Raw genomic sequence first — 10,443 nt, 5'->3', positions numbered from 1 at the left:
ATGAATTTTGAAATTCTGTGGACGTTTTGAGAAAGATGACAAACTGTTGGGGGGTGGTGAATGAAAATTTCCCGAGATGTGCAGATTAGGCTTAGCTCAGGCGTGGTGCCATTTAATTCAACGGGCGCAATGAGGCCTCTCTCGAGCCTGTTCCGATCCGTCAAAAATTGTCGCCGGAATGGAACATCTGCGGCGGATAATCATGGAAAAATCACGCCGGAGTCTTCTGCTCCGTCGTCCTCTTCTTCCCTCCGAAACCACAGCCAGAACAGAGGTGGAGTTGGAGGTGGAGGAGCACGGCTCAAGCGTCGCAAGAAGGCCGGAGATTGGGAAGTCTATCTCATCGTCTCATCCCGATTGCCTAAGACTTACGTTGGCGTCACCACCGACTTCTCGCGTCGGTAAGCGAGGACATTTTTTTCTTCTCCTGTTTATTGTGATGGATGGATGCTTCCGATCAAATTTGGTACTTTCCCAATTTTTCAATGAGAAACTTTTCAATTAGATTCGTTGAAGTCTATCTTCCTATCCTTCCCTGCATCGTTTGTGCTACCAATTTTGTGACTTTTGCCTTTTGATAATCGTTTCTGTGTCCTTGATCTGTTGGGGTAAAAATAATTGCTTGAATGAGGATCTATTCTGGAGTCATTTTCGGCTCTTGTGGGACTCTATTGCAAAACGTGGAGAGATCACCCAATTTCGTTTGAAGATTTATTAGCTGCCGAGGAGCTATCCACATATACAATTCGTTTTTCTTGAATGGTTTGATTTTGATTTAAATAGTGGTTTTAGAAGAAGATATAGAATCGACAACGATTAGATTTAGAAACTCAAACTGATCAGACTGGAACTTGGTAGGATTTTTGCACATTGTTGAAGATCATGTAATTTGGTTATTGTCAGCAAGATTTCATGCTGTTTTTATTTGTTGGTGAAAATGGTGCTTCTATCTCATCAAGTTAGTTGTTCTCGTCAGTACGAAACTAGTCAACTTAGCAAGGTTGAGATCTGTTACCCACTCAGCCTAGTTATTCTTCTTTGTGATGCCATGACAGGAAGTGAAATTCAGTAAATTTATCAATTTTCCAAAGATTTTGTGAAAAAAGCAACCTTGCAGATAGACATGTCTTGCTGAATTTTGCTGATGGTGAAGTAACATTTAGACAGATTTTGGAGAGAAACTTCCTCGATAATCCTGTCGCTGGCTTGTCTACGATAGTAATGCATATTTCCCGATTGAAGGCTATATGTCCGACCTCCATCTTACATGATTTCCTCATTTTCCCCCATGATTATGATTGCTGGTTCCCCTTTATGAGCAAGTATATAAGTATTGAATGACATTGCGTGAGTCTCTAATGACCTTGGGCAAGCTTTTGGCCTTAGATTTGAAACTCTAGCAGATATGATCATGGATTTTTCTGGTGGTACATTTCCTTAATTTATTGTGTTCTTATCGAAATAGATGAGGTTTTGATTACATGGCCGATGCCTGTATTATGTCCAGATAAGATGCTAGTTAAATGTGTCCCTGACAAAACTCAAAAGATGATTGCTTTTCTAATTTGTAAAGTACTGATTTCAGATGCCACTGAAAGATTTTCTAAATCTGAAAACACACATTCAGAAGAATTTTTTATATATGTATTATTTGAATGCCTTTACCTTCATTAGATTCATCTGGCAGGAAGCTGTTGTTAATGAATATATAGATTCGTGGATATGTAAGTGAAACCCTTCCCATTGTTTGACAAAAGATGACACATATTTTCAGGCTGAAGCAACACAATGGCATATTAAAAGGTGGAGCAAAAGCCTGCTCTGGTGGAAGGCCTTGGAGTCTTGCATGTATTATTCGAGGATTCAAGGATCGAAGTGAAGGTAAATAAATGTCTTTGCTTGGCTTCATCAACTAGATAGCGTCAAGTTAAAATAGGTGTTATGCCTCACGTGTCAAAATCAAAATTGTTATGCATTGAATAAGAGTTGCAAGTCTTTTACTACTTTTTACAACTTTTTTCTGCAACTTTTGGATAATCTATTGTAGGATGCCTCAGCAAGTTTATGATTCTGATTCTGCTTAAGCTCAGTTTCAGTCTATTACTAGTTGATTCTAATCCATCATACCACCAGACTTCCATACTACAAGTTATGCAATCGTTGTAGAACAGCATTACTAGCGTAGATTTATTTTCTGTTTTTTTGCTGAACTAGCCTAAGTAAATAAATGAATAGGTGCCACAACCATTCTATAACTAGCTTAGATTGTTAAGTCCATATTACCACCCTAACTTTAAATGGAAACTTTGACTTGAAATTTCATCTACTGTTTTCTTTCAAGCATTACATTCCAACAATGGTCAATGGCATCATAAATTCCTTGCTACCATTGGGATTCTTCCTGAATTCCTGTCACTGTTTTTCTCAAATAACTACTTAACATTTGGTTCATTGTAGCTTGTGAATTCGAGTCAAGGTGGAAGATTGCCTCGCGGAAAATGCCAAGGAAGAAAAAGGAATTGTGTGCTGCAAAACCACTATTGGAACATCGTCAAGCCGCTTTAGACCATGTTTGTAGATCGTTCGACTGGAGTTGCTTGCAAATAAAATGGAAAGCCAACTCATCTTAATTTATCAGTGTAAATAGAGCTAAAACCATATATTATCACTTTCATCTCAAGTTTGTTAACTAAAGCTTCTGATTGTGCAATGATGGCACCAGATGATTTTTCGTTGTAAAGAAGAATTCAGAGTAATTTGATAATTGAAATCAACCTTATCATTCTTGCAGATCTTAGGAGCCCTTCCATAATCGTAATATGTCTCATCATATTCTACATTTTAGTCTCTCTCTGGCCTGTCGCTCGCGAGACACCACGCACGCAAATGGCTATACCTTAGTCGACGATGACGCCACGTCACTAGCGGGAGCAGGCAGTTCCTCGCTGTTTCGTGTCGTGCCACCGTTTTGTGGCACGCCCCGGAACATCGTACCGCTACAACTGAACCCGTTATTTACATGCCACCGTTTCGTTTCCGCTATTTATCATCGACGTGTTGCTCTGCTCCTCTCCCGATGGAGGATTCCGCCATGGCTTCCCCGCCGAATCGCCGATTTCCTCTTCTGCTGATATCTCTCCTAGTTTTGTTCTTCTCACTGCGAGGCGCTTCTTCGATGCGTACGATGGGAGGCATCCATGACTGCGAAGGATTCCAGAACAGCGCCGAGATCCTGGGGTTTGCTCGTTTTGCCGTGGAGGAGTACAACAAGAAGCAGGTACGTGCCCTGTTTGGGTTTTTCTTTGAATAATCATCTTCGTTTGGCATCATTCGTTATTGGGTCATGTTGTCCAATTAAACACTTCGGTGTACCAACTTTTTGAGTTTTTTCTACCCTAGGAATGTTCTTCAAATTTAGTAGTTTTGAGAACTTTAATCCAGGAACTAGGCGTGAAAGGGGGCAACTTGGTGGAGTAAACAAATTTTCGTATGAATTTAATTATTGTACTCTTTCTTCGTCAAACCAGCAGAAAAGCTAGGTTAAACAATGAGCTTCGTGCGACTAAGTATGAAGTTTCTTTTATATTGATTTTTGTTGCATTTTTAAAAATTTCTTTGAGCCTAGACTTGTTCAAATGCGTCTTTGGCATGCTTTTATAACGTGTAAAAGTAACTTTCAAGATCATTTACATGTTTTTTTTAAAGACTGATGACCTCAATTTTGAAAGAGTCCTGAGTCCTTCGGTAATTGTATTGATGGGGCAGCACTTCTTAATTGAGTTCGGATTATCTTCCTTCTATGTGACTATGCCTATCGTAATACTTTAGCATATGGGATAGGTCCACAGATTTCGATATTTACTTTAATGTTCATGTATGAAGTTTTGAGTTTCTTTATGAACTAGCCTAGCATACGGAAATCTTCCAATTTTGTACACTCAGGATAAGAATGTACAGTGAGCTTGTGGGATATAGATCAAACTTAATCATTTGGCACTAGCTGCTTATGATTGACCCATGTTTTTACCGCAAGCCCCTCCTCTGAATTTCATGTTGATTATCATCCCCTGAAATCCAAGCATCACAGTAGAGATAGTATTGGTTATGGTATAGTTTTGACAAGGATTTCCAGGCAGGTTATAGCAATTATGAAACCAAGAGGAACCTAGTGTAATTAGGTATAAAGGACATGAATGCTGATTTTATTGGCTGATTTCTGAATCAACCATCTTTTTCCATTTTCTTGGCTGATTTTATTTCTTCAACATATATCGTACAAAAGTTTTCCTCTAATTGATAGCATTTTGTGTAGAATGCTCTTCTCGAGTTTACACAGTTATTGAAGGCAAAAGAGCAAGTTGTAGCTGGTACAATGTACTACCTGACTCTCGAGGCTAATGATTCTGTAGCCAAAAAACAATATGAGGCTAAAGTCTGGGTCAGACCTTGGATGAACTTCATGGAGCTTGAGGATTTTAAGCCACTGGCTGATAGCCCTAGTACCTCACAAGGTACTGCTGCTTTTATTTGCTACCATTCATTCTCGTCAAAACTATTTCTTTTTAAAAATCCCAATTTTCTCTGATAAACTTGATTCAAAAAATGTGACTTCTCCTTTGATTTTATGTCATATACTACCTCAATGACTCAATACGATCCCTCTTCTCCATTTCTACCCAATTTTTTAAAATCTGCTAATCAAAGATTTCCTGTGCAAGGTAGTGTACACTTCATAAATTACTGGCGTGTATTGTGTGGCCCATATACTTTTTAGTGTACACCAACAAAATGAATCAAAGGATGCCTTTGATTTCATTCTTTCTCATTCGTTATTTTCTTTATCCAGGTGAATGAAGATTTAGTTTGCTAAATTTTTAATCCCTACAAGAGAACTTCATGGCGTTCAGATGTGTGGTTTTGTTGCTGCCTTCAGCAGTATATTTAACGAAGTTCTGTATATATGTGGTATGCTACTGTTATAGTTTGTACACCCTACGTACAAAGTGACAGAGTGATGAGTGTGAAGAACGAACAAAAGTAGTCCTAATTGAAACAAATAGTGGTATGCATTTGCCGGTGTATTTTAATAACCACTTAAATAATTATCGGTTGAATTGCTTGCTCCCCATTTAAGTTGATGATTAACATGTTTATTTATAGGCTGAGTTTGATTAGTTAATGATAAGTATTAATGATAATTATAATTGAATTTGTGATTATAGTATGTATGTTGACGAACGGTGGTCATCCCAAACTCTTTCGAGATTGTTGCGTTCGTCTAGATAGTTGTCTGTGTTTGTGTTTTTAAGTGATATTTTTTTTATAGATAAAAAAGAATTTAACTAAAGGAGAGAGAACTTTGTTTACCTTAATTTTAATATAACAGAACATTTAATTCAAAAAAGTAGGTTTATTTCAAATATTTGTTTTGAAATTCATGATATATAGAAATGTGCCCACTTCCAAGTGAAAGATAATCTCAGCTCATAAAAAACATCAAAAAAAATTATTTTCGTATGAATTTTATAAAATATAATAGAGTTTATCTAAAATGTACTTTCTACTTTTATAATAATAAATTATTTTACTTTTATTCTCCTTTTATAAAGGAAGTAATATGGACAACTACAGTGCTCCGGGACGTGGGAATAAATTTTGACCCACCCAACGGCTACTTTTGGGGCGGCGCAACTAGCCGTAGCGTGCCACAGCCGAAAACCAGGCGGAGATCCCCTTTTTCGCCTCAAACAGGCAACGCAATACTGTGGGCAGCCACCTGGTGCTGCCACGTGCTTCCCCGTTCACCAAAATTATGCCGTTGGAAAAATGGAATTTATGGAAAGAAGAATTCGACCGTTGGGAGCTCGTAAGAGGTTGCCTCTTTTTACATCTGCGTGTCCCCCTTCTTTAAACCCCGCACCATCCCCACCGCTTCCCCACTCCTCGTCCGCCCTCCCTCTTTCTTGCCGGTGAATGTGCCGGAGTTGTTGAGTTGGCTAAGCTAACGAAGAATAAGAAGAAGGCGACATGGCTTCCCGGCGTCAGCAGGCCCCCGTCTCGCATCGACAGAGAGGTAGCCATTTCATTTCACTTCATTCGATTCCAAGATCTGTTCTTAACCATCCATGTCAAAATCCAACCTTTCTGTTGATTTCTCATCGTTGGAGCAATTAAGCTTCGTAGTGTTTCTTGGAACCCAATTCTTGATCTTGATTTATGTTTTTCTTGATCATGAGTCGCCTAAAATGTGTTGTCTCTCCTCAAATCAGTTGTTGGGGTTGTGCCGCCGGCGACGGGCAAGCCAAAAACTGTCACTGCAGCCGATGCAAAGAACCGCCGGGCGCTCGGAGATATCGGCAATCTGGTCAATCCCCGCGTTCCCGAAGGGTAAGTGCAGAAATCAATCAGATTTCCTTTATTTCCACGCCGTGGTTATCATATAATTTGAAATCAACTTCATCTTCTAATTATCAGGAAACAGCAACTCCAAATCAATCGTCCAATCACAAGGCAAGTCACTTCAGCAGAACCTTCACTTTTCTTTCTTTACTTTTCAACTTTTCTGATTTCCATGCGTGATGTCACAGAAGCTTTGGTGCTCAACTTCTGGCAAATGCAAAAGCCGCCGCTGCCGAAGCTAACAAGGTGGTATCTCGCTCTTTCCCTCTTTGATTTTCTCATTCACACCGTTGTTTGCTAATGACTAATCTCAAAATGTGCCATTTTGATGTTTGATGGCAGATCCCTGTGGTTGTTGTATCTGATGGGGCAGTCGACAAACGTGCAGCAGCAAAACCGCCTCTCAACAAGGTCCCAAATAAACCTGAAGAGAAGAACAGGAAGAAGGATAAGGTTGTAGAAGAGGTCCAGAGTAAACCTGAAGAGAAGAAGAACGCTAACAAGGATAAGATTGTAGCAGCGACTAACACTGATAAGAATGCTGCTGCAAGTAAGCTTGAAGAGAAGATAGTAGTGACAGCGCCCGTTATTGATGTCGAAACACACCGATCATCATCCTCTCACAAAAGGTCTTCCAAGAAAAAAGTTCATGCATATTCTTCTGTACTCACTGCTCGAAGCAAGATTGCTTGTGGAATCTCATGTAAGCCAAAGGATTTGGTAGACGAGATTGATGTAGCAGACACTGGTGACCAATTGGCTGTCGTTGATTACGTAGAGGATATCTACAAGTTCTACAAATCTAATGAGGTAACTTCAATGTCGAATCTTCATAACTCCTGATTCATTCAATTGGATCTGTTCACTAAAGATGATTCTTTGAACTACTAAATGCAGCACGCAAGCAGACCCCATGATTACATGAACTCCCAGGTGGAGATCAATGCGAAGATGAGAGCCATTCTTGCTGACTGGTTGATCGAAGTGAACCATAGGTTTCAGCTGACCCCTGAGACCCTCTACTTAACATTCAACATAATCGATCGGTACCTTTCAACGGAAACCGCTCTGCGTAAAGAATTTCAGCTAGTTGGTGTATCCGCCATGCTCATTGCCAGCAAGTATGAGGAAATTTGGGCACCAGAGGTAGTCAAGGCAGCACATAGTGATTAGAAATTGCTGGGGCTTGTAGCTGAATCTTGTATGTATTTTTGCAGGTCAACGACTTCATTTGCATAGCGGATAGGGCATACACACGAGAGCAAATCCTTGGCATGGAGAAGAGGATTCTGAACAAGCTCGAATGGAACTTGACTGTCCCAACTCTGTATGTGTTCCTCGTGAGGTTTATTAAGGCTGCAAGTTGTGATAAGGAGATGGAACACATGGTGTACTTCTTTGCGGAGTTGGCTTTAATGAACTACTCCATGATCATGTTTTGCCCGTCGATGGTCGCCGCTTCTGCTGTGTACGCTGCACAATGCACGCTCAACAACAACAAGAAACCTCTTTGGAACGAGAGATTGAAGAGGCACACCGGGTTTTCTGAGCACCAGCTATTGTAAGTAATTTACAAGAGTTTTTATAGAACAGTGTTGCAACATCTAAACTTTGGAACGATAATGTTTAGGGACTGCACGGAGATGCTGGTGAACTCCCACGCGGGGGCTCGTGAGAGCAAACTGAGAGCTGCCTACAAGAAGTATTCAGGGGAGCAATTTAGTGGTGTGGCTTTGCGTTCCCCGGTGACGAAATTGGTAGAGGAGTTGAAGGCCATCAGAATATGATGCAGCCAGCTTAAAGTTGCAGAGAAATGTTAGACGTGTTTTGTTTCATGTTCTTGATGAAAGATTTGTCCTTTTCTCTGGAGCATGCAATTCAATTAGGAAAGGAAGAAGAAGAAACATGAACCTTTTAATGTGTAAATAATTGCTGAATGTTTGAGATTATAGATTTAAGAGACTGTTTTCATTTTCCCTGCACAAACTAACTCGATATGAACCACTTCTTGGGAAAAGGAAATTGAAAGCAGAGAAAGTGTGGAAGGAAGTAAAAGACTAATTTGAAGAGGACGCTGATATTGAAATTATATGTAAAATAGGATACAATTTATCCTAACTAATGTAATTCCCTTTCTCCCTCTTAGTTTTTTGTCTCAATTTTTTCATTGAAAATGTACAACAAATATTTCAAAATTATTTTTTATTTTTCTTTCACAAGTGTCGTGGGTTTACTTATTCATTATCATTATCATCGATAAATGAGAGAGTTATGAAAGTGTAGGGGCTAAAGTGACGACAATTTGTAAAACACTTTATATGAACTAGCCGAGGTATTTCATAAAAATATAAAATAAAATATGTCCAATAAACGACAGATGACGTCATTAATGTCCGTACAGTGAACGCAAAGCATTCAGACCCGTGTCTGTGTGTAAAACGCTTTATTGAAACTAGATGAGGTATTTCATAAAAATATATAATAAAAATAAAATATGTCCAATAAACGACAGATGACGTCATCATGTCCGTACAGTTAACGCAACATCATTCAGACCCGTGTCTGTGAATCCGCCGCGTGGCCGGTTTTTGTCGGTTGCATTAATTTAATGGTCCTGGCGACCGCTTCCCTCACCCTCCCAAATGAGTCCGATTTACGTACGTTGCCGCCCACAAATTTGTTCCCATTTTTTCACCCAAATCTAACCTCTCAGGATCTAGCCACTACCGGAATCCAAAATCTTTGGGGAATGGACTCAATACGGTAAAAATCCCAGCTCGATTTCCTCCGCCGCTTTCCTTCCTGCAGTGGCTAGTACGTCCTCGCTCGCTCCGTCCTCCCAGGAAAAGGGTAAAAGCAAGAGATGAAGGAGACATATGGAGGAGTACTTGAACGACAGACAGCAAGAAGATCTAGCGATCCTGCGGCCGAGAAGAGCACGAAGAAGAAAAAGAAGCTGCAGCAACCGATCAAGGTGGTGTACATCTCCAACCCCATGAAGGTGAAGGCCACCGTCGCTGAGTTCCGCTCCGTCGTCCAGGGGCTTACCGGTCGGGGCTCCGACCTCGCGACGTCCCTCTCCAAGTACGGCGCCGTCGCAGTCGACTACTGCGGGGCCCCTGATCTGGCAGATCTGCCCCCTTCAGAGGAAGAACCATTCGATGGCTCCGCCTGTGCAGATCTTAGCGGGGACGGGCGGGCGAAGCGAGTGGCCAGGAAGCTGGAGTTGGACGACCCCGAGGAGTTGCCGGAGTTCTTGTCGACGCCGCCGGTTTACTACGAGCTTCAAGGTCACGTACACTCCCATCATTGACTATTATTTGATCTAGGTTAAATCTAGTGTATATATTTTGGTGGATTACAAATTCCTTTCTTCTTAATTTCTGCAGGGATAAACACAACTTCTCTATCCTTTCCTCTTCTGTATGAATTAAACTTTCCTCCCTTTTCCTACTCTCTCTTCTCCTTCTCCTTAATTTCTGCTTGCAGAAGTAAACACACCTGTTCTTAATTATCTGACTGAACAAGTGAAAAAGGAATCAATTAATCTTCATGTAAGTTTATTCCGATGTTGTGGATGTCCATGTCTGACTTGTCGAACTCGACCAATCAAGCAAAGTCGTTGGAATTAGTGTCAGATAAAGCTTCTACGATTGTCTGTATTTTTTTGGGATAATCTAATTTTTAGTTTTTCGAACAAAATTGTTTTTTTTCTTCTTCTAAAAATATCACCCACGAGAAACTTTAACTTTTGATATCATATAAATTAATTATTTATAATAGTTTGCTTGATTAAGTTTAGATATTGCAAGAATATTTATTCAAAACCTTATTATTTTACTTAATATATTTACTAGAATGACATAATGGTCTGACTTCGGTTGTCCATATCTGCTTTTTTGTTTTACGGGAAAACAAAAAAGTGAAGAATAAGGGTGTATTTGTGAAATTCACCATTAATAGTGGAATCTTATTTGATGCAGAATCTTACTTGTAGACGTTGACGTTTAATTCTCAATACCGTTGAGATACATTATAGGCAAC

The 10,443-nt window shown here is 40.0% G+C and overlaps 4 protein-coding genes across 4 annotated transcripts; all 4 read left to right on the top strand.

The window, feature by feature from the left end:
* The first annotated feature begins 100 nt into the window (after positions 1-100).
* LOC141847417 (uncharacterized) lies at positions 101-2,745 on the top strand. The gene is made up of 3 exons (XM_074735460.1): positions 101-401; positions 1,775-1,881; positions 2,458-2,745. The coding sequence occupies exons 1-3, from the start codon at positions 130-132 to the stop codon at positions 2,628-2,630; spliced, it is 552 nt and encodes a 183-aa protein (XP_074591561.1). The 5' UTR covers positions 101-129; the 3' UTR covers positions 2,631-2,745.
* A 321-nt stretch (positions 2,746-3,066) lies between these two features.
* LOC141847418 (cysteine proteinase inhibitor A-like) lies at positions 3,067-5,133 on the top strand. The gene is made up of 3 exons (XM_074735461.1): positions 3,067-3,277; positions 4,313-4,511; positions 4,847-5,133. The coding sequence occupies exons 1-3, from the start codon at positions 3,077-3,079 to the stop codon at positions 4,852-4,854; spliced, it is 408 nt and encodes a 135-aa protein (XP_074591562.1). The 5' UTR covers positions 3,067-3,076; the 3' UTR covers positions 4,855-5,133.
* An 894-nt stretch (positions 5,134-6,027) lies between these two features.
* On the top strand, positions 6,028-8,289 carry LOC141847416 (G2/mitotic-specific cyclin S13-7-like). Its single transcript, XM_074735459.1, has 8 exons — positions 6,028-6,073; positions 6,270-6,387; positions 6,475-6,510; positions 6,588-6,645; positions 6,742-7,209; positions 7,297-7,545; positions 7,617-7,960; positions 8,030-8,289. The coding sequence occupies exons 1-8, from the start codon at positions 6,028-6,030 to the stop codon at positions 8,184-8,186; spliced, it is 1,476 nt and encodes a 491-aa protein (XP_074591560.1). The 3' UTR covers positions 8,187-8,289.
* Positions 8,290-9,106: 817 nt separating this feature from the next.
* On the top strand, positions 9,107-9,910 carry LOC141846964 (uncharacterized). Its single transcript, XM_074734976.1, has 2 exons — positions 9,107-9,689; positions 9,789-9,910. Exons 1-2 carry the CDS (start codon positions 9,263-9,265, stop codon positions 9,908-9,910), a joined length of 549 nt encoding a protein of 182 aa, XP_074591077.1. The 5' UTR covers positions 9,107-9,262.
* The last annotated feature ends 533 nt before the right edge of the window (positions 9,911-10,443 follow it).

Source organism: Curcuma longa, chromosome 16, assembly GCF_044706935.1.
Source record: "Curcuma longa cultivar G26 ecotype Majalengka, Jawa Barat chromosome 16, ITB_CL_G26_1.1, whole genome shotgun sequence".
NCBI classification, from domain to species: Eukaryota; Viridiplantae; Streptophyta; class Magnoliopsida; order Zingiberales; family Zingiberaceae; genus Curcuma; species Curcuma longa.
The sequence above is the reverse complement of the archived record's forward strand: the minus strand, read 5'-3'. Positions and strand labels throughout refer to the sequence as shown.

Bases quoted from the DNA above. Each gene is read 5' to 3' on its own strand.
- LOC141846964 (XM_074734976.1), top strand. From the start codon at position 9,263: ATGAAGGAGACATATGGAGGAGTACTTGAACGACAGACAGCAAGAAGA. The intron at 9,690-9,788 runs GTCACGTACACT...TAATTTCTGCAG, and splicing joins GGTTTACTACGAGCTTCAAG to GGATAAACACAACTTCTCTA.
- LOC141847416 (XM_074735459.1), top strand. From the start codon at position 6,028: ATGGCTTCCCGGCGTCAGCAGGCCCCCGTCTCGCATCGACAGAGAG. The intron at 6,074-6,269 runs GTAGCCATTTCA...TCCTCAAATCAG, and splicing joins CGTCTCGCATCGACAGAGAG to TTGTTGGGGTTGTGCCGCCG. The intron at 7,546-7,616 runs GTAGTCAAGGCA...GTATTTTTGCAG, and splicing joins AGGAAATTTGGGCACCAGAG to GTCAACGACTTCATTTGCAT.
- LOC141847417 (XM_074735460.1), top strand. From the start codon at position 130: ATGAGGCCTCTCTCGAGCCTGTTCCGATCCGTCAAAAATTGTCGCCGG. The intron at 402-1,774 runs GTAAGCGAGGAC...ACATATTTTCAG, and splicing joins ACCACCGACTTCTCGCGTCG to GCTGAAGCAACACAATGGCA. The intron at 1,882-2,457 runs GTAAATAAATGT...GGTTCATTGTAG, and splicing joins ATTCAAGGATCGAAGTGAAG to CTTGTGAATTCGAGTCAAGG.
- LOC141847418 (XM_074735461.1), top strand. From the start codon at position 3,077: ATGGAGGATTCCGCCATGGCTTCCCCGCCGAATCGCCGATTTCCTCTT. The intron at 3,278-4,312 runs GTACGTGCCCTG...CATTTTGTGTAG, and splicing joins AGGAGTACAACAAGAAGCAG to AATGCTCTTCTCGAGTTTAC.